This window comes from Brassica rapa, chromosome A01, assembly GCF_000309985.2.
Source record: "Brassica rapa cultivar Chiifu-401-42 chromosome A01, CAAS_Brap_v3.01, whole genome shotgun sequence".
Taxonomy (NCBI): domain Eukaryota; kingdom Viridiplantae; phylum Streptophyta; class Magnoliopsida; order Brassicales; family Brassicaceae; genus Brassica; species Brassica rapa.
Genome location: NC_024795.2, coordinates 20,122,955 through 20,145,817, shown reverse-complemented (window position 1 = coordinate 20,145,817; position 22,863 = coordinate 20,122,955). Strand labels below are relative to the sequence as shown.

The 22,863-nt window shown below is 36.5% G+C and overlaps 4 protein-coding genes across 5 annotated transcripts; 2 read left to right on the top strand and 2 right to left on the bottom strand.

Annotated features, from left to right (window-relative positions):
* Positions 1-432: 432 nt before the first annotated feature.
* On the top strand, positions 433-2,639 carry LOC103833262 (putative nuclease HARBI1). The gene is made up of 4 exons (XM_033276155.1): positions 433-1,069; positions 1,145-1,615; positions 2,367-2,460; positions 2,573-2,639. Exons 1-4 carry the CDS (start codon positions 433-435, stop codon positions 2,637-2,639), a joined length of 1,269 nt encoding a protein of 422 aa, XP_033132046.1.
* A 393-nt stretch (positions 2,640-3,032) lies between these two features.
* On the bottom strand, positions 3,033-3,917 carry LOC103833255 (paired amphipathic helix protein Sin3-like 2). Its single transcript, XM_009109351.1, has one exon. The coding sequence runs from the start codon at positions 3,915-3,917 to the stop codon at positions 3,033-3,035; it is 885 nt and encodes a 294-aa protein (XP_009107599.1).
* A 539-nt stretch (positions 3,918-4,456) lies between these two features.
* On the bottom strand, positions 4,457-7,365 carry LOC103832014. The gene is made up of 11 exons (XM_009107972.3): positions 7,126-7,365; positions 6,980-7,051; positions 6,527-6,622; positions 6,354-6,429; positions 6,167-6,265; positions 5,975-6,045; positions 5,787-5,894; positions 5,558-5,686; positions 5,268-5,370; positions 4,973-5,184; positions 4,457-4,797 (listed from the first exon to the last, which is right to left on the bottom strand). Exons 1-11 carry the CDS (start codon positions 7,180-7,182, stop codon positions 4,729-4,731), a joined length of 1,092 nt encoding a protein of 363 aa, XP_009106220.2. The 5' UTR covers positions 7,183-7,365; the 3' UTR covers positions 4,457-4,728.
* A 230-nt stretch (positions 7,366-7,595) lies between these two features.
* LOC103832004 lies at positions 7,596-22,124 on the top strand. Of its 2 annotated transcripts, XM_009107962.3 has the most exons (5): positions 8,004-9,378; positions 13,878-14,001; positions 14,079-14,193; positions 14,267-14,375; positions 14,470-22,124. In XM_009107962.3, exons 2-5 carry the CDS (start codon positions 13,901-13,903, stop codon positions 15,132-15,134), a joined length of 990 nt encoding a protein of 329 aa, XP_009106210.1. In that variant the 5' UTR covers positions 8,004-9,378; positions 13,878-13,900; the 3' UTR covers positions 15,135-22,124. The 2 variants fall into 2 exon arrangements, with proteins under 2 accessions (XP_033137762.1, XP_009106210.1); XM_033281871.1 differs by having other exon boundaries at positions 7,596-9,378; positions 14,271-22,122.
* The last annotated feature ends 739 nt before the right edge of the window (positions 22,125-22,863 follow it).

Below are 22,863 nucleotides of genomic sequence, written 5' to 3'. Positions count from 1 at the left end.
AAGTATGAGTTAGTTGTCTTTCCAGTGAGGTATTAGGTTTGAGTTAGTTGTACTTTGTCGATTTGTTTATCGCGTTAGCTAACGTTTTTGATTTTTTCTTGTCACAGGTGGAATAGAAGAGTACGGGAGCAGAGGGGAGACTGCTATCTTTTGTTATTTTATGTCATGTGAACCTATCTGAACTTGTTTCTGTTCTCATGTGAACCTATCTGAACTTGTTTCTTAACTCATGTGAACCTATCTTGTTTTCTTTATGTTTTATGTCATGTGAACTTATTTTTTTTTCCTTTATGTTGTCATGTGAACTTATCAATCTCTATATAAACCTATGTCATTCGAGAATTTTATCATCCACTCTTCCTTTTGCTCTTCCTTTTCTTTAAACAAAACACTCTTCCAAAATAATCATTTATTTCATTTCATTTGCCAAACATGGCATCTTCATCCAACAACGACCCAGAAGATAATGTAGAAAATTTATTTGAAGAGTATTTTGAAGAACAAATCGAAGTGATGTACAACAACATAGTCGAGTATCAACCTACTTTGCCGAGGAGACGAGCATACATTGAAAGAAACCGCGAGGAAGGACACAACCGTTTATGGAAAGACTATTTCAGTGCGGAGCCGACATATCCACCTCACTATTTTAGGCGCCGCTTCCGAATGAACCGACCATTATTCACGGGGATTGTTAATCGCCTTTCCAATGAAGTTCCGTATTTTCAACATAGAAGAGATGCAGTAGGACGGTACGGGCTATGTCCGTTACAGAAATGTACTGCTGCGATTCGTATGTTGGCTTATGGTTGTGCGGGTGACATGGTTGACGAATATCTCCGCATGGGTGAGACCACTGCCTTATTGTGTTTGGAAAAATTTACTGAAGGAATCATAAATTTATATGGAGAGGAGTATCTACGAAGACCTACACCAGAAAATCTTCAACGACTACTCGATATCGGAGAGGTACGCGGTTTTCCGGGGATGATAGGAAGCATTGACTGTATGCATTGGGAGTGGAAAAATTGTCCACACTCTTGGAAAGGACAGTACTGTCGTGGTTCTGGCAAGCCGACAATTGTCCTAGAGGCTGTAGCATCGCAAGATCTGTAGATATGGCACGCGTTTTTTGGACCACCAGGTACTTTGAACGATATTAATGTCCTTGATCGGTCTCCGGTTTTTGATGACATTTTACAAGGTCGAGCTCCAAGAGTTGAGTTCATCGTCAACGGTCACAAATACCATAGGGCGTACTACCTCACCGACGGTATATATCCAAAGTGGCCTACCTTTATCCAATCCATCTCTATTCCTCAAGGTCCTAAGGCGGAGTTATTTGCACAATGTCAAGAAGCCGCCAGAAAAGATGTCGAGCGGGCTTTCGGAGTCTTGCAAGCTCGTTTTGCAATTGTTAGAAACCCGGCTCTTCTTTGGGACAAGGAAAAAATCAGCAACATTATCAGAACATGTATCATCCTACACAATATGATAGTGGAAGATGAACGAGACGGATACAGTCAATTTGATACATCTATATTCGTAGAAGGAGAAACAAGCAGAAGTTCAGAGGTGGATTTCTCGTTCTCTACAAACATGCCTACGAATCTCGGTAATATGCTTGCCATTCGGAGTGAACTTCGCGACCAAAGGATACATGAACGATTGAAGAACGATTTAATTGAGAATATATTTGTAAAATTTGGTCATCAACAATCATAATTATTGTATGTATAATATTTGTTTTTCAATAAATAAAATTTTATTTTCCATAAATTTAGTAATATTATTTTATTTTTAAGAACCTCACTTTGGAGTTCACCAATGGACACCCAAAAAAAGTGAAAGTCCTTAACTTTTCAAAATTAATTAAAATAATTAAAACAAAATGCTAAGAACCATACTTAGAGGTTCACCAATGGAGTTGCTCTTATAGCGTTAAATCTAGAACTTGTGTTATGAAGATTCCATTACTTTAGAAAGTCGTTTTCCATATACAAAGATCGATCATCAATATAACAAAATTTTCTTTTATCAGATTTTCGATGATAAATCCACGTCTTGATAAGGTTATGAACACACTCCACAAGGTCTTCAATGTTTTCCTCCTTAATTCCTTATGTACCTAGCATGACAATCTTTTCAACGGTTCATTTCTCTTTTCCATGTACTTTATAATTAGGTGGAGTTTGCTTCAATATAGCGTGGAATGGGCGGTAGTGGCGTGGTAGATTTATTTTTCAGGAAGAAGCTTCCACTAAGCTTTCGTTCTTGTTTGGGAAGCCTCTTGCAATCTCTTTCCAGTTTCATGGGAAAATGCAGCCAATTTTCATAACATTTATTAAATATTTTTACTTTTTCAGGGGTGTTTGTTGACGAGATGAGGGCACTAGTGGCTAGAAATCTTGAAGGGGGCGTTAATGTGCATCCGAAAACAAGTTTAACTCAGTTATCAGAGTATATATGATTCTTTATTTGAATATCTCATTACCATTGACAGTTCGTTTCACTAGTTTCATTAGTTCATCGTATACTGAGCATACATATCATGGTGAAAAATCCGTGGCAGATGTTGTTCAATGCAGGGAATTGCAATTGCGCTCAAGACTGGTTGCAACAACCAAAGCACAATTTGATAGCACTGTTAGTAAAATGAATCAGAACACTTCCAGTTTTCACTTTCAAGAATTTGAAGCTTCTGTAACTAAGGATTAAATTTAACATTGTGTAAACAAACACACAGGTTGGGTTACATCCCATCTTCTGCACAGGAGTTCGTGACTGTGACCAGACGCATTGCCTACAAATTAAAGCCAAACCTAAGACGAGTCCTATATGAAACGCCAAAATCTACAAAAAGTCAATTGCATTAAAAACTCATATACATTTAGTCTAATCAGAGAGATGTGTGAATTAATGATGTTGACTTATGCCTATTAATAATTTCACAAAACTTTCTACATAGTTTCATATATTGAATGCAACATTATAACAACCGAAACAAATCAACCAAAACTCGTATACATTCTTCAGTTTTTTCGTGTGGCTTTTCTTTGCTTTGCAGTGTTTTCCTCAAAGACTTGCTTCCACCGAGGCTTCCAGCTTTCCTTAGCAACTGTGAGCGCATCCAGCTTCTGCTTCAACCGCTCTAAGATGGCGGGTAAAGCCTTCTTGTGGTCTTCTTTCACAATCTCAGACACATCTCCACGGTATACCATCTCGATGCATCTGTAGAACTTTACACCGAGATCTTCCACGCTCATCTCCTCCTTTAAAACTTTCTCAGCTTTCTCCACAGCACTTTTAAGAGATTCTATCAACATATCAGTCTCAAACATGTCCTCTTCGCAACTCTCAATTGCTTCTTCGTATTTGCTCAGTTTCTTAGGTTTCGAAGAGCCATTAAATTGCATCACAGAGTACTTGTTGTTCAGTACATGGTTGTCTGAGACGGGACACTGTTCTTCCTCAGGGATAAGCTTATAGCTCGGTGTCACTCGTTCTAATAACCGCCTTGACGTTCTTGCTCTCTTCAGAGACCTCTCAGTAGTCGGTTCCGAGTGAATGATTCTTCTCTTCTTTCCCTCGGAAACATCTTCTTTAGGGTTCTGGTCTATTTTAACCCTAATCCTAATACGGGCTCCGCTCCTCTTCGGTTTCTCATCTACTTTAGCCCTTACCGCCTCATCACTGACATTGTAACCTCGGATCTCACCTTCGGTATTTTTATGTTTGTGGAACAAAAGAACAACAGACTTGCTAAACACGCTAGGTGTGATTCTCTCGTTTTTGAAGGCATCAATCAAGGAAAGTAACGATTTCGTCCCCGAGTGACCCAGTTTGTCACTCATCATCTTACTGTAGCTCATGAGTGACTCAGGCGTGAACCCTAAATTCTCATCGACGGACGTCATAATGCACTTCAACCTCTCTCTTTCTCACTCTTTTTCGTTTTTGTGTTTCCTCTCTGATTTGTTTCTTAAGTAGAAAAGCTCGAGACCCTAACCTTCTACCCTAATTATATAGCCAAAACAAAAAAAAAAGGCAATGTTCCTGATCTTTCCTTTTCTCTAAGCGTGTATCTTTATTATTATTACTTTTTTTAATAATTAAACAGGCGGCTTTTTATCCTAATTCAGGTGGGATTTTGTTCTTTGTCTTTTAATGATAAAAAGTTTAAGATAAATTACAAACTGAACCGGAATCGCAATTGGTAATAAACTGAACAAAAATCCTAATAAGATATATTCCTGATCAAAAAGATCCCCGGTAGATTTTGATACGTACTAAAATCATATTAAGTTTGAAATATCAAATTTTATATAATACAGTATATGCAACATCTTTGAATAACTCTCAACCTTTTGGTCATATCAAAATAAATTGGTGGAGCTTTTTTCCAGTTACTGATGAATGAGTTAAAAAGTACTTAAGTTGCAATAATCTATTCATATTCCATGATCAAAAGCTCTTACAATAAACAGAAGATTACATGAAAATGTCCAAAAGTGTTCTTTATTATTATTATATCAGGATTGAGACCCACATATACGAAATAAGAAAATAAATAACAAATCGAGAATGCAACCTTATGTCAATATACACGTAAAAACACATCCCACTGGTCTTGGCCCCAACAAGGTGTCATCCTTCTCTTAAAACATTCAAATAAGACTACTGGTTTCAAATGTAGCCAGTTGAGAAACACGGCTGAGAATCTTTGTATTAATCGAGCTTCACGTTTGAATATAGGAGCGTGTCCTTCGTCAAAGGCATGTACATAAGGAAGTACACCTGCAACAAACCATGAGAAGCACGGCTGTCAACTCCAACGACTTATAATTTCAATATTCAGCTACAATTTTTTTTTTTTTTACAAACTGTATGATGATTCTTTAGATAGCAGGGCACTTCAGTAGTAAGATTCAACTCTACATTGGCAGATAAGGAAGGAATCATGTGAACTTACCCCAAGGATAGTTGCAATGAGAAGGATTATTCCAGTTAACCACGCAAGTGTCAGCCTAACAAGAATAACTTGAGCGATAATGGCTCCACTTGGAACTCCCTCTACCTCAGCCATCGACCTTGCAGATGAACGAGAAGAAGACCCAACGCTCAGCAGATTAGCTGATTCTTGGTTTACTCTCTCATCAAGGACGATCACTCCAACAATTTGGCCTGCAACATCCCAAACATTTTTCAACTTACAAACAGAACAGAAAAACTTTCAAGAGGATTATCAAATCAAAGAGACATTTCACCTTTATGAGATGACTCCAACAGATGGAATAGCTTTGATAGTGTGGCAAGCAATACATCCATCCCTTTCTTTGCCATACCTTGTCCATACTCCTGTGCTAAAGCCTGTAATTTCCAGAGAGAATATAAAATAATAGCCGCAGTGGGGTTAAGCTGAATAACAAGATGATTGAACAATATGTAGACAGCTTTAATGTCTACAAGCTCTCCAATTCATTCTTCAAAACTAAGACTCTGGAAAGTAAAAAAAACACACACACACACAGAAGAAATGACAAATAAAAGCCCTTACATCGATACCGCCAAAGCGTCCAACTGTTAATTCAGCAAGATCATGAGATAAATCCCCATGAAGGTTGACTGCTCGTCTGATATTCTTATATAGTTCCAAAAGGTTCAAAACGAATTTCCTCTCTGCTTCCTGCCAATGGTAGGTAACAAAAGTCAAAAAAGCCTTCTTCAAACAGAAATCAAAATATCTACAAGCAATTCATATATATAGCATTTCATGGAATACTCACCTTTTCCAAATGGAACTCAACGTTAGCCGCACCAGCCAGAGGGATACTCAGCAATCCATTCAATGGTTCAGCAGATCCAGTAACGAATGATCCACCCAACCAAGATGCCTATGGATAATATTAGCCCACATAGTGGTCACATTAAAATGAAAAAAGACAGGTAATATTGTTTGCACTTGTATACTCACAAACTCGTTCATGTCTTTGTCAGTCGCATCAGATGAGGGTTCATTGACAGACACAACATCTACTTCACTTTCTGCACAATTTAGAAAAGTTTAACGTCATTTTCTCAAAGAAAAGACTTAAACCCAAATGAAGAAAACTAGAAACTATTCATGCTTATCAGATAGTTCTGCTACTCAAAGCTATCACGGCACCTGGAAGTTCAATATCAGCTTTGTAAGAATCAGAACTGATACTGCCTCTCACAGCATTTCCCAAGAAAGAATGACTAGGTAAGGTTTCCACAAGCGCATCTGCAAGTAACAAAAAAACAAACACTTGAATGTTATTTTTAGAATTAAAAGAATTTGGCTTAAGCTTTCCAATGTATTATTTGCATACCATCAGCTCCAGCGATTTCTAGTACAAAAGCAGCACGAGGCCTCTCGAATGGATTAGGTTTAAGAATCTTGTTCAGCTGCAACAACAAAAAAAAAAGGATGATCAAGTAACAGGACTTTAAGCAAGAATATAAACTTAGAAAAATTAGTAGAGTAGTAAAAAAATAAAAAAACCTTGGATGAGCCATCAGCTGTTAAAGTAGACGGAGGTGCAAAACCCAACAAGGCAGACACTGATGCAGATACTTCAGAGAGGGACATGGGAAGCGCCTGTCGGATTTCATATCAAAAGAAAAATGTGGTGGTTAACTACCACTTGATTCTAGCCCAAACGCTCCAAAAATAATGATTCAATGAGTTGGTAGATAAAAAATAAATATAATAAGTCTGGTGATTGCTCATCAAGAGCAAAAAATAAAAAACAAAATAAGATGGAAAAAACATCAACTTGGTTCCACTTTAGAGCAAACAATAGAGATCTCATCAACAGATCTTCTAACAAAGAACAATGTGGAAGTAACCAGGAAGAGGAAAGTCGTATCCTTTCAATATCCAAAACGCTAGATTCCACGTGTATGGGACGAACAAAAGTCAAAAGGTCGTAAAGAGGCAATGGGCAATGATTACCTGCTCTGATGGTGGACGAAGGTATTGGTTGTTGGATCCATCAATGAAGAAAACAGAGCCACTGGCTTCACCCTATCAATCCAATTTTATGAAAACTAAAAAGGTCAGAGATCTTTTATGAAGATTCGGGAGATTAAGAAAAGAACCTTGAAACTAAGGGTGGTGAGGAGTAGAGATACGATCAATATGTAGAAATATTGCATCTTTTTATGAAGAAAGAGAGATCGGAGTTTCTCTCTCTGGCGGAGATGTTTTAATGGAAGGAGACGGAGACGGAAGATTACAGGCTCGAATATGGTAGACACACCTTTGCCTCTATACGGTGTCGTATTCTATACAGTCCAAATATCGGTCCAATCCGGTATTCAGTTCGGTTCATGTGATATAACTTTTTAAAACTAGGTGCCAGATTTTGTACATTATAATGCTACATATAGATGGATCACTCAGCTGAATTTTTACAAAATTTATTTCAAATTTTCACCTAAACCAGGGTGAGTTTTAATGATGCATCTGGATGCAGATACATCTAGTTCAATCAAAAATGATAAATGACAAAATAATTTTAATCAAAATATTATTTTCAAACCAATATTTTTCCATATACAGTATATTGTTCCGCCAAAACCAAAAATGAATTTTCTCACCAAACCTGAAAACACACTTTTTCGTCAAAACTCGCAAAAATGCTCTTTTCCGCAAAAAGCATAAAACACACATTTTTATAAAAATGCATTTTTCGGCCAAACTAGTAAAATCGCTTTTCGGCCAAACTAGTAAAATCGCACTTTTCGTCAAAATGGTAAAAATACAATTTCCTGCCAAAAGCGTAAAACTGCAAAAAAACTGAAAACACACTTTTCCGCCAAAACCGTAAAACACACTTGGTTGCCAAAATCGCAAAAACACATTTTCCCGCCAAAACCAGAAAAACGCATTTTTCCGCCAAAACCAGAAAAACGCATTTTCCCGCTAAAAAACGCAAAATCGCATTTTCCCGCTAAAAACGCAAAACCGCATGTTCCCGCCAAAACCAGAAAAAATGCATTTCCCGCCAAAACCACAAAACACATTTTTCCGTAAAAACCGCAAAAAATATTTTCCGCCAAAAACGTAAAAATGCATTTTTCTCACCCAAAACTGCATTTTCCCACCAAAACGTGAAAGACATTTTCCAGTCAAACCCGCAAAATGCACGTTTTCGTCAAAACACATTTTCCGCCAAACCGCCAATAAGTTTTTTCCGCTAAAACTGCAAAAACGCAATTTTCCCGCCAAAACCGTAAAAATGTATTTTGCCGCCAAAACCACAAAATGCATTTTTCGTCAAAACATATTTTTCAGCAAAAACTGCAAAAAATATTTTTTGGCAAAACCGTAAACATGCTATTTTCCCGTCAAAAATTTAAAAAATATATTCTAGTCATTTTATTGACAAGTTCACCTGGATGGAGATGCAAGTTAAAAAAAAAAACAAAAAGTAAACAAACAACACCTAGATGAAGCATCTGAATAAGATATCTAAATCGATCATCTGGATGTATCTTCCAAATGTACAAAAGAACGAGGTCCTAATCATATATACTGTATTAAAATATTAATTGTGCAAATTTATTCGGGTAGAACATGCATTCACTTTTCATTTTTTGGGGTTCTGTAATTTTAATTTTCTAAGAATATGTCAATACTATAACCAAATTTTTAGTTTCTGTTTGGTTTCGGTTAAGACTATATCCAAGAAATGACTAAAACAGTTTTTTTTTTGAAAATTTTAATATTTTTTTTATTAAATTTGAAACCGCACCAGTAACTTTAGATTCTAAGTTTAAATTAGTTAATCCTAAAGCATGTATATTTACCATTTAATATAAAAAAAAAATTGGTCATTTACTTTTTAAGTGCTATTTTTATGAAAATAAATTAAAAAGTCATGCGGCAATTTCTTTTCTAACAAATGTTTCACTTATTCTAATGGTTATTGGGTAGAAAATGTTTAAACCCGTATAACGGTTCAAAACGTAAAGTGTAAAAGTGAAATTTGATCTTCTTTCTTCTGTCTGAAAAAAAATATCGTACGGTTTAATTAAATTCGGTGTCCTTTTAAGCGATTTTCTAATCCAGCACTTGCCTCTTAATTGAAAAGGACAGTTAAAGAACAACAGCTACTTTATCTGGCAAATCATAAAACTGGTCCGGGTTTTGTAGGAACTGGTCCCAAAATCATAAAGGGGCAGCTCGGTGACGGTGAAGATGGAGACGCAGTAACAACTGTGATTCCCACCAACATGGAGATGCCCTTTATAAGTTTTCAACAAGCTTCAGATCTGTTTCAGCTTCTCCCTCTTCTTCATCCTTTGATCGTTTAACTGATTCTAAGCTCCCAAAAACACCAACCATTGTTAATGACCATAGTTTAAACACCAACCATCGTTTAAAAACACTCGTTCCATATCCGTTTCCCAGTAATCTTCACATCCTCAGTTCAGTCACGGTGAAGCTTAATGATGGAAACTATCTTTTGTGGAAAACACAGATTGAGTCTCTCCTCTCCAGTCAGAAGCTTATTGGGTTTGTTAATGGTGGTGTCACGCCTCCAGCGCCTACTACGACCGTTGTCATGAATGAAGTCGCAACTGAAGCTCCCAACCCTCAGTATGAATCATGGTTCTGTTCCGATCAGTTGGTCAAGTCTTGGATGTTTGGAACTCTGTCTGAAGAAGTCCTAGGTCATGTTCACAACCTTTCAACGGCTCGTGAGGTGTGGCTTAGTCTGGCGGAGAACTTCAACAAAAGCTCCCTTGCGCGAGAGTACACACTCAGACGCAACCTCCAGCTGTTGAACAACAAGGGTAAAGAACTGTCTGTTTACATCCGTGAGTTCAAGACAATCTGCGACTCTCTCAGCTCGATTGGCAAACCTATAGAAGAGTCTATGAAGATTTTTGGGTTTCTCAATGGTCTGGGAAGAGATTTTGATCCTATCACAACAGTTATCCAGAGTTCTTTGTCAAAGTTTCCGCAGCCAACCTTTGGTGATGTTGTTTCTGAAGTGCAAGGCTTTGAAGCGAAGTTAAAGTCTTATGAAGAGAGTGAGAAAGTCTCACCAAATCTGGCGTTCAACACACAAACTGGTGCTCCAACTCAGGGTTACAGACCAGCTATGCCCACCTACAATCCTAACTACAGAGGAAGAGGAAGGTCTTCTTATAGAGGACGAGGCGGTTACTCCACCAGAGGCAGAGGGTTTGTTCAACATCAGTCTCAGAATAATACCTCAGGAGACCGCCCAGTTTGTCAGATCTGTGGAAGGGTAGGACACACTGCGCTGAAGTGCTACAACAGATTCGATAACAACTACCAGAGCGCAGAAGCATACTCTCTCATGCATGTAGCGGATGAAACAGGTAAAGAATGGTACCCTGATTCCGGTGCAACAGTACATGTGACGGCTTCCTCTCAGAACTTGCAGACGTCTCATCCTTATGAAGGTACAGATGCTGTAATGGTAGGTGATGGAGCATACTTTCCAATCATGCATGTTGGTTCAACGGCTATTACTACTCCTTCAGGTAATATTACTCTTAATGAGGTGCTTGTTTGTCCTGACATTAAAAAGTCCTTGATGTCTGTCTCGAGATTGTGTGAAGATTATTCCTGTGGAGTTTTCTTTGATGTTAACTATGTCTATGTGATTGACATACCGGCTCAGAAGGTGATAGCCAAAGGGGCCAGAAGTAAAGGATTATACAAGTTGAAGAGTCAGGAGTTTGAAGCATTCTACTCCAACAGACAGGTTGCAGCATCAGAGGAGGTGTGGCATCATAGACTCGGCCATTCAAACTCTAGGCTTCTTCAACAACTTCATCTCAGCAAGGATATCTTCATCAATAAGAGCAGAACTCTCCCTATTTGTCAGCCTTGCCAGATGGGAAAAAGTAGCAGATTACAGTTTTCTTATTCAACGTCTATAGCTTCAACACCTCTAGAATGTATCCACTGTGATCTCTGGGGTCCATCTCCTGTTGTGTCTAACCAGGGGTTTAGATTTTATGCTGTGTTTGTGGATGAATGTTCTCGCTACACTTGGCTTTATCCACTCAATAATAAATCAGATTTTACTTCAATCTTTATTGGATTCCAGAAGCTGGTTGAGAATCAACACTCAGCGAAGATAAAAATGTTACAAACTGATGGAGGGGGAGAGTTTATGAACAATACACTTAAACAACATCTGACAGATTGTGGCATTCTTCATCGAGTTTCTTGTCCTCACACTCCTCAACAGAATGGAGTGGCAGAACGCAAGCATCGTCATGTGATAGAGCTTGGGTTATCAATGATGTTTCAGAGTCATCTTCCTCTGCACTATTGGGTTGAAGCATTCTATACTGCTGCATATCTTGGCAATCTTCTTCCGAGTGCTTTTAGAGATAACAAAAGTCCATATGAGATCATCAATGGAAAGAAGCCTGAGTACTCCCATTTAAGGGTGTTTGGTGCTGCGTGTTACCCTTGTCTTCGTGCTGTAGCTGAACACAAACTTGAACCAAGATCACTACTCTGTGTCTTTTTGGGTTACAGTCCACACTACAAAGGCTATCATTGTCTATACCCTCCAACAGGAAAGGTTTATATATCAAGACATGTCATATTTGAAGAGACTTGCTTTCCTTTCAAGGAACAATACAAATCCAGGGTACCAAGATATGAATCAAGTCTCCTTAAGGCATGGCAGCTTGCAACCAGTGAAGTGATAATACAACCTTCAGAACAAGTCTCTCGAGTGTTGCCAGTGCTACAACCACCTGCGCCAACTCAAGATAATGCACCGGTCGCTAATGATCCAATCATTGTCCCAGTCCCTGAGATCGCAGTGCCAGCTCCTCCAGCACCTATCATTGCGCAGAATGTTCCAGCTCCTCCTAATGCGCACCCAATGACAACTAGAGCGAAGTCTGGTATACAAAAACCAAACTCTAGATATGCATTGGTGGCGTCTAAATACAATACAACAACACCAAGAAATATAAGAGAAGCAATGGAACATCCGGAGTGGAATAGTGCAGTTATGGAAGAGATCGTAAATATACACATGCTTCATACTTGGTCTCTGGTTCCACGAACAGACGATATGAATGTCTTGAGCAGTAGATGGGTGCATACTATAAAGCTAAATCCTGATGGAACAGTGAAGAAACACAAGTCACGCTTGGTAGCTAAAGGGAATGAACAAGAAGAGGGATTGGATTATCTAGAGACCTTCAGTCCAGTTGTAAGAACAGCTACAATCCGGTTGATGTTGAATATTGCTATCGCTAAAGACTGGCCAGTAAGGCAACTAGATGTGTCTAGCGCGTTTCTTCATGGAGATTTGTCTGAACCAGTCTACATGTATCAGCCTGAAGGCTTTGTTGATCCTGCGAGACCTGATTATGTTTTCTGTCTTACAAAAGCATTATACGGTCTCAAACAGGCGCCACGGGCCTGGTTTGATACATTCAGTGGATTTCTTATTGAGTTTGGTTTTTCTTGCAGTAAGTCAGACCCCTCGTTATTCACATATCATCGAGATAAGAAGACTTTGGTTCTTCTACTCTACGTTGATGATATTCTGCTTACAGGAAGTGATGATAAACTTCTGGAACAGCTACTTGCTTCTCTCAACAATCGCTTTGCTATGAAGGATATGGGCACACCAAAGTACTTCTTGGGCATTGAGATGCAGCAATATACTAATGGAGTCTTTCTTTATCAACAAGCTTATGCGAAGGATATTCTGCATCAAGCGTCTATGGGTGATTGTAACTCAATGCCAACTCCCTTGCCTCTGAGAATTGAAGATACATCTGCAGAGCTGTTTCCAGAGCCTACCTACTACAGAAGTCTTGCAGGAAAGCTACAATATCTGACTATATCAAGACCTGATATTCAATATGCTGTTAACTTGGTGTGTCAGAGAATGCACATGCCTACATTGTCAGATTTTGCTCTGCTCAAACGGATACTCAGATATATTAAAGGAACACTGGAGTTTGGACTACACGTCAGGAAGGATGATGAGTTAGTACTATCAGCGTTCTGTGATAGTGACTGGGCAGGTTGTAAGGAAACAAGGAGATCAACAACTGGTTTCTGTACTCTGCTCGGTCCTAACCTCATTTCATGGTCAGCTAAGAGACAGCCCACAGTGTCCAGGTCCTCAACAGAAGCAGAGTACAGAGCCTTGGCATCCACGGCTCAGGAGATAACTTGGCTCTCGTTTTTACTCAGAGATCTTGATGTACCACAGAAGAATGCGACGTTACTCAGTGTGATAACCTCTCTGCAGTGTATCTGAGTGCTAATCCTGCTCTGCATAACCGTTCCAAACATTTTGACACAGACTATCATTATATAAGAGAGCAGGTGGCTCTAGGACTCATTGAGACAAGACACATACCGGCGACTCTTCAACTGGCAGATATTTTCACTAAATCTCTGTCAAAAGGTCCATACTATGATCTGAGAAGCAAACTTGGAGTTGGTGTTTTCCCCACCTCAAGTTTGAGGGGGAATGTTAGTGTAGACAACAAGGAAGCAGATAAGGACCTGAGCTCAGCCCATGACATCAATATAGAAGCGACAAAGCCCACAAGTAGGCAACGGTCATATGGTGAAAAGAAGAAGTGTACGATGATGACTGTGCCTATCCATAACCAATTTGATACTCTCTTATCTCTACCAGAAGGACAAGATGGCTTTACAGCTGTGTGAGACAACGGTATCAAATAGGACAAAGGCCACAGTCTAGGGTATTCATGAGTTCACTATAAAACCATGTTGTAAAACACTGAAGAACGTTTAAGGAAAATAAAGTATTATTCAGTAAAGATATACTCTGTTCTTCTATCTTTCACAGTTTCATCCTAAAGAGAGAAGAAGATGCCTAGGCCTTGTCCAAGACCTTACGAGTGTGTGAAACGAGCTTGGCATATCGATCGTCACCAACCCATTCGAGGTTCCATCATCCGCCAGATCTTCAGGTTTACTTCCCCCCCCCCCCCCCCTACTCTCTCAGTTAACACTCTTCTTAGGGTTTCTAAATCTTTAAGGGTTTCAGACTCGCCATGGAAGCACACAGTGCGGCTACGAAGAAGAACAAAGAGTGGCAGGAAAAGTTGCCTGTTGTTGTCTTGAAAGCCGAAGAAATCATGTACTCTAAAGCCAACTCTGAGGTCCTTCTTCTTACCCTAGTTCTTTGTGTTTTTGTTTATCAGAATCTTGCTGACTTTGGGGGTTTAACATTAGGAAGAGTATGCTGATACTATATGGAATAGAGTCAATGATGCCATTGACACCATTATTAGAAGAGACGAAAGCACTGAAACTGGCCCTCTTTTGCCTCCTTGTGTTGAAGGTAACCTTTGCTGCTTTCTTCTTTTTGCCTCTTTTAACTGTTTCAAAAAGTCTGCATTGTGTGTTTATTTTGGTGCTTTTTTGGGTGTGGTCAGCTGCTCTTAACCTTGGGTGCATTGCTGTAAAAGCTTCTAGAAGCCAACGACATAGTAACGTAAGGACTTATCTCTGTCTCAAATTCCAACAACCTGTTTCTGCATCCGCTAATGAGCCTCAATATCACCATCATCAAGCTCAAAAGTCAAACAAGCCAAGCCATACCGCTCAACCTGCAATCCCAGTGGATGTTCATGATGACAGAAACAACCGAGGAGCAGCGTTTCTACATGAATCCATGCAAATGCATCAAAAGCCATTGGCTAGAAAATTAGGGACTATCACCGATACTCCAGCTCCCTCACCAGCGCCAATCAACTTGGGTTCGGTGTATCCTTTGTATTACGGAGGTAATAATCAGACTCAACAAGTGGACATGTCTTCAAGAGTCCCTATAATCATTGGGATGCCTATTAGTATAAAGGCTCCGGAAGAAAGAACAGAGAGGTTCTGTGATTTGTCTTTGAAGCTTAGTGTATCTTCAGATCCACCCTCCACAAGAGTAGATGTCGGGGCTAGTCGGTCTTACCGAGGAAGAAACCAAGAAGAGTTGTGTTTATTCCCTGAGGTGAAGAAGAAACATGATTCGTTTTCAAATTACCAAGGACAGCATTCAGATTCGAGAGTTAAAAAGCACAAAACATTTTGTGGAGACTTCCTCTAGGGATTTTGCTCAAATATTATCGACTCTCTAGATCGATATATAGGCAATACGGATAATAAAATTTTTTCACCAGTTTGGCTTTTGTTAGTACAAATCTCTTTCAACACATCACAAATTCAAAGTATTCTTCAGAGTGATACATTTGGGGCCAGACCAAGAAAGGTTTTACAATGGATTATACAACTCCAACCACTTCCATTAAGAGTAAACAATGTAGATACCCAATACAAAGAGAACAAAGTAAAAACCATAATTCTAGAAGTAAGTTTTTTTGAACGGGATCATTTGGTTTTATCATGTGTAAATTACAAGCTTTGGCAAGAAGTTACTAAGCAAACACAATTTGCATCCAAAAAAATGTATATAAAGAAAACATATTTAATCTTTTGTTACGGAGTAAGAGACTCTTACGAAAACATCAATAAATTTACTTCAAATATTTAATCGTAACTAGTAAAAGGAATTAGGTTGATGAAAAGAATAATTATCCATGGATTTAATAGAAAGAATTAGCATTCCACTTATTCCAAAACCAATTTTGCGTGAAATGTTTTTTTTCCGTTAATTTGGTTGATAACCAAAAGGGAAACAACAATAAAAGAAATAACTATATGACTTTAGTCAATGTAACAAGTAACCATCCCTTTCTTATTAATAGAGAATCATTTTTTAAGACTAACCTTTATTTTGTACTTTATTTACAAGACTGCCATTTTGATGATGTGTCATGCTTACAGTTATTTTCAGCCAAGTTATTTGAATGCTCTTTCATTACTAGAAAATTTACATCAAATGCCATTGGCTTAAATATTTCGTCCGACGTGATTTAAATAATATCCATATTGTCCTACAATCACTTTTACACACCGACAATTTGTTGGAACGTACCAACTCGGTTCTCTATTTATTTCACCACTTTCAAGCTAACCAACTCGGTTCTCACTTTATTTGATCCCACCGATACCATTTTCAACTATAAAGATTGTTCTGTGTTAATTTATTGGAACATACCAACTCGGTTCTCTATTTACTTCACAGACCAACACCATTGTCAGCTAATGTTGATTCCTTGCATCCCAAACTACCTTTGTCTACAAAAAGACAAATTTGTTTTATTGTTCTATCAAATGGGTATCATGTGCCAGAGCTCCAACATTCAATCTTCGACTATTTCAGCCATTTATATTTGGAGTAGAAGCTAAAACAATTGATGCATTACTATGGTGATAAAATGGTTATTCCAGGCATTATAGATTTCCAGCCAGCACCGAAGGTGTAACTAAATATATCACCATCTGTTTCAGCCTTTCGTTTGATCAATAACATCTCTAATACAACAATTGGTTTAATCCGTCGGAACAAAAACAAATTACCTTGCGGTTTACTTATATCAATTTGACCCGATGTTTTTAATTTGGTTTTCAATTTTTAAGAGTTGTCTACATTAGTTGTCCTTGAACTTTTATGTGATAATAATAATGGGTACATACATGACTTATGGGATATGGTATACAGGTGATTCGTATATGGCTGACAAAAAAGGAAACATGTATAAATGTAAAAAAAATTGGGTACATGCGTGATCTATGGGATGTGTAATTAATTTGCTCTTAATTTGGAATATTCCAAAATCTCAATAAAAGGAATGCAAAATGAATAATAATGATCACACATTATAGGGGATTTGTTAGTTTCACACTAAAAGGAACGTTAATAATAAGGACAAAACTTGGTTCCCAAGCTCGATTTTATTCATGAGCTAATGTGGGATGTATCTTAAGATTTAATTGCATCCTCATTATATATTTTTGACTAAATGAAAGTTTCCTATAATGTAAGAGTGAATTATGAATCATTTATTCTGAAATTTTCTCATTTTTATATTCAGAGATCCTCCGTATCTTTTACTTGGCGATAACACATAGCTTTTGCATCAAGGCTTAGGAGTACTATATAAACTAGGGTTTGTTCTCAAACGAAACAATCATTCTTCGAACTATCTACTCAGCTTCAGATTTAAAGCAAAAAAAATGTCGTCTCCATATTAATTTAAAAATCGGGTTTGTCAATTGTTTGTTGTCTTGATATGGCCCATAAGTATCTTATTTACTAATTTTAAGTTAACCCAATCTGTATTTTTTATAGGGGATTTCCATTTTATTAAATAAAAAATTAATGTTAGCATTCCAAATTCTTACACTAAATTTTGATTATATTCAAATCTTAATCATCTATAAGTTAATAAAAGAAAATAGAAAATACTTTTATTAGTATGACTTTAAAATATCCAAATAAATTGGCCTCATAAGAAATTCTAATTTTTGATAAACAATTCTCCATCCAATGTATAGATGATTACATAAACAACCCAAAGTTATATATAAATGTTAACTTTGTCAAAACCATATGTTTTATATTTTAATTTTATAAACTCATCCTGTGCAAGGCGCAGGTCTTATCCTAGTATATTTGTATTGTCAAAATAGTACCGAAAGACCATAAAAAATATAATACACAAAAAAAAATACTCAAACAAACACTAACATTTTTTGTCTAAAATTAAATAAATTTTATTAGCTTCATGAATGTTGGTAAAAAAATCCTGAATAATGAAAGTTAATTATCTATTTTTAAGAGATACGTGATTCTTTATAAATTTCAAATAGTAAGACATGGGAGCAATAGAATAAATTTTATAAACAAAAGTAAGAAATTATGAAATAGATATATATTATAAATCAAATGAAAATAGAGGGGAGAAATAAAATAAAAACAAAGAAAAATAAAAACTGAAAAATAAGTGGATCAAAGGTTTATATAAACATGTGTTATTCTATACTTATAATATAGAGTAGAATGAAATACTTTGTCGGCAACAATTATATATTTTGAATGAAGTTTTATCCGTTTAAAAAATTTTAAAATACAGCATTTGTAATAAATATGTATGTTTTCAGATATTATTTTTTGGCTGAATTATATTTGTAGAAACAATATATGAATCAATGGTTGTGATTAGTTAAGGATATATATATATATATATATATATAGTAATATATGTATCATATTCTAGCCATGCTTTTGATATGGTTATATGGTGAATTATAGTTTTTCTTATGGTTATGCAATGTATTTTTCCCATGATTTTTTCAATAAATGTTATTTTTGAAACGAAATGGAATATTTTTTCTATTTTTTATTTTAATGGATGAATAAGAAATTAAGCGTTTAGGATATTTTATTCCTTAAGTGAATTCCAACAGCATTCTTCTTTTGTGATACATTTTTCATTATATGACGTATAAATGTATGTGTGTATTATTTTTTGTTGAAAATTTATCTATTGATTTTTTAAATCATAATTTAATATCAATAAAAATATTTTCTAAAAATAAAAACCAAAGATAATATTTGTTTTTCAATAATCTCCAATGAAAATATATTTATCAATTGTTTAGATGTGAATACTACATATCTTATACATATAATAATATAGTGTATCATATGAACAAATATCCCATAATAGTATTGAATTCCTTTCATGGAAAACATGGTATTAGCTAGGTCTCACATGAATTCAATTTTGTCCTACTAGGCAAACAGTTATGGTCTTGGTACAATACTCAGATTTTTAAGTAGCTAGAGTTCTAAAGAAAAAAATACTTCAGATGTAGTACGCCTTTGCGGCTAAACAAGGCAGATAGATCTTTATATGGATGGACAAGTAAAATGGCAGAGAAACCTTTAATGTTGTTGGGTATTAGACAAAAGATATACTTTGGAAATGAGATTAGTGCGTGGGAAGACCATTAGATACCAACGATCCCAGCAAGACCAACTCGACCCCTAGCACCAGTGGTTCATCCAATGATGTCAGTTCGTGATCTGATGACAGGCGATCCAAAAACATGAACTTAGAGGTGCTTGAAAACTATGTGGATCTGGAAGATATTCTTCTGATTCAATCTTTGGCCATAAGTTAAGGATATCAGAGGGACAAGTACTGTTGGAGTTATACCAAGAATTGGATGTACACTGTTAAATCATGATATTGGGTAGCCAAGAACATTCTTAACAAAGAGATGGTGGAAACCTGGGAAGAACCGAGTATTATAAAACTCCAAGCCTTTGCTTGGAAGATAAAAGCTCCACCAAAACTAAGATAGTTTATCTGGCAAACAATCTCTGGACAACTAGCAGTAACAAGCAATCTAACACATCGTCATATGCGATGTGATAAGCATTGTCCTAGATGTGGAGCAGATGATGAGACTATAAACCATGCCATCTTCGAGTGTCCCTCAGCGCTACAAACATGGGCACATGCAGCAACCCCAACTACGCCATCAATGTTCCCCAGCGCGAGCCACTAAATGAATATAAACTATCTTTTTTGGAAGAAGAATGATATAGAAGATCCTGAGCTGGATAAAGACCCCTATCCTTGAATTATGTGGTTTATTTGGAGAGCGAGAAATGATAAACTATTCATAGGAATAGACAGGGAGCTTTTGAAAACTGTCTGACATGGTGAGTCAGAATGCCATGTTTGGTTCCAAGCAAACAGCAAACAAGAGGAACATGTAGTTGCACAAAACCTTGAGCAGTTAAAAAATTCTGAGAGATGCATGATAGATGGATCATGGACACATGATGCACACTACAGTGGTTATGGAACATGGAAGACCTCAGGAGGAACAACTCAGCTATTGGAAGCACGGAACCAGCGACGAAGAATCTCACCACTTCACTCGGAGCTCGAGGCCCTCTCGTGGGCGATGGAGTGCATGCTTCAGCTATCGATGTGTCAAGCTTTTGGCATGGATTGTAAGGATCTAATCTCAATGATTCAAGACCCATGAGCATGACCCAACTTCTCAACTGAATTTGACGAGTTGCAGAAGCTAAAGAGCAGATTCCCATAATTCTCTATTGTTTTTATTCCTCAATCTGAAAATGTATCGTCTATTTCATTAGCTAAGATGGAGAGATCCTTTCATAGGGACATGTATTACATTGGTTGTTCTATTCCGGTTTGGTTTCCCAGACCACCTCAAGCTTGAGTAATAGATCAACCGTTTGATGTAAAAAACAAACTAGGTCTTATATGATGTCAAAAAGTTTCATACAACATTATTTAGTTCATACATAGTATATCCTTTTATAATCATATAAATAAACAAAATATGTGTATTAAACTAAAAAATCAGATTTTTTCAAAAATTAATATCCAAAACTTTCACATGTTTTTTTCGCATCATGATATAGTATCCAAATCCCTAAAAGTGAAATATTTCATATTGTAGGCAATTTCTGGTTGTGTGAAAGCAACAAAACATCTCACAAATATGTAATTCACCACTGGTAAGAGCTGTCTTAGAATGGTCCACTTAAATCAATAAACTATTTTCTCTTTAAATGTCATCATGCTTTTTAAGTTTGGATCATATTGAACGATACTAAACAAAATTAAAAATTAATTTTGAGAAATTAGCGATGAAGTTTAACGAGATAACTTACTCATGTTTTTAATATAACTAGTTTTTCTACTTTTAAAATTTAATTACATAATTAAATTATGGAACATAGTTCAGATGAAACCAACTAAACAAATTTCTTTAGGAAAATCGTCAAAAATACCACATTCATAATACAATTTTTCAAGTTTACACTAACCACTTTTATCTTCACTTTTAATGAAAGGTAAAAAACATTTATAATTCTAGGATTAACTTTGACAAAAAAACATAGCGTTAACTAATCTTAACTTAAAACCTCAACTATAAACCCTAAACCGTCAACTCTAAACCCTAAACCTTGAAACATCAATCCTAAACCCTAAAACATTAACTTTAAACCTTAAACCATCAACTTCAAACCCCAAACCATAAAACATCAACCCTAAACCCTAAAACATCAACTCTAAACCCTAAACCTTAAACATTTAACCCTAAACCATAAAACATCAACTCTAAACCCCAAACCTTCAACTCTAAACCCTAAACCCTCAACTTTAAACCCTAAATCCTATATTTTTCGAAGTTCAAACCTTAAACCTAAAACCATAGAGTTCAGGGTTTTAGGGTTTAGAGTTGAGAGGTGGGATAGGATTTAGGGTTTAGAGTTGATGTTCTAGGGTTTAGGGTTTTAGACTTGATGGTTTAGGATTTAGGGTTTAGAGATGAGGTTTAAAGGTTTAGGGTTTGAATTTAGAAAAAAATAGGGTTTAGGTTTAGTGTTTAGGGTTTAGAGTTAATGGTTTAGGGTTTAGAGTTGAGTTTAAGGGTTAAGGGTTAAGGGTTAGAGTTGATGGTTTAAGGTTTAGAGTTAATGGTTTAGGGTTTAGAGTTGAGTTTAAGGGTTTAGAGTTGATGGTTTAGGGTTTAGGGTTTAGAGATGAGGTTTTACTATGTCGACATATTTCACCTCTCATTTTATCTCTTTCTTTAAAATTCTTAAATTTTCTATGTCTCTTAATCTCTCATCTCTTCCTCTCTTCAAATTTATCAAGTTCTCTTCTTTGCTATTGCCGTCACACCGTTGCACCATCTCACCGTCACATCGTCACGCCATCACACCATTACATCTGTTCAAGCTCGCTGTCACAGAATTACCTCTCCTCTGCTCAAGCTCACCGTCACGCCGTCACCTCACGCTTGCAACAGCTCGTCTTCATTTCAATCTGGTGAGGAATGATATAGGATGCTATATAGGAGGAAGAAAAAAGAGAGGAGAGAGAAGAAATAAAAAGATGAGAGAGGATGAAGAGGAAGAAGAGAAGAACAGAGGCTTCCGGAGATGGCGACAGACGAATGGCCTGTCTGTTTACTATATGAAAAATCATATGTGGACGGATAACTATAGTTGGTCTTTCTGTTTGATATATGATTATAGCCGGATAACTATATTGCGCTAAATGTATTTTTTTTCTTTTGAATGAAGCAATAAACACTACATTAATTACTCGAAAGATCTTTTGTTTTGGGTTTATAGTGTTAACCGGCCATTGATTACAAACACTAGCTAAGAGTATTGATATCCAGATAATTAGTGTATACTACCTAAGTATAATTTAATAGTGACCGTCCAATACATATGTTAACCGAGATAATTGGATAATAACCAACAACCATTATAGATAACTACAACTATTACAAACACACGTGTTATATCAATAGGGACATATACATGTTATATTATTATAAATAAAAGATAACCGACCACTAACTTAAATAACCATCCACTATTAGAATTAACCGACTACTAACTTAAATAACCAGAAACTATTGGAAATAACCGAATAATTGTATGTTTATAGATTATATCAATAGACACATATGTGTTATATTATTGGAGACAAAAGATAACCGACTACTAACTTAAATAACCAGCAACTACTTGAGATAACCATATAACTGGTATACATTATAAGTTTGGTATACAATGTAGCCAAATAAATACATTGCATTTGGAATTATGATACTTCATGTGTTTGTTTGCGTAACCGGCTAACTATAACAAAAAAATGATAAATAAAATCTATTAGCCGGTTATTTCACAAATTACATCATTAAAAAAAAGTGGATTTTTTTCAATAACTATGGTAACAACTAAGAAGAAGAACACGACTCGAGTACTTTACCTTTAACCAACTCTGTCTTCTAAACTGACCCACCAGAGATGGTACTTGACGACGGTAATACAGATGGATGGTGATGATTAGAAAGTA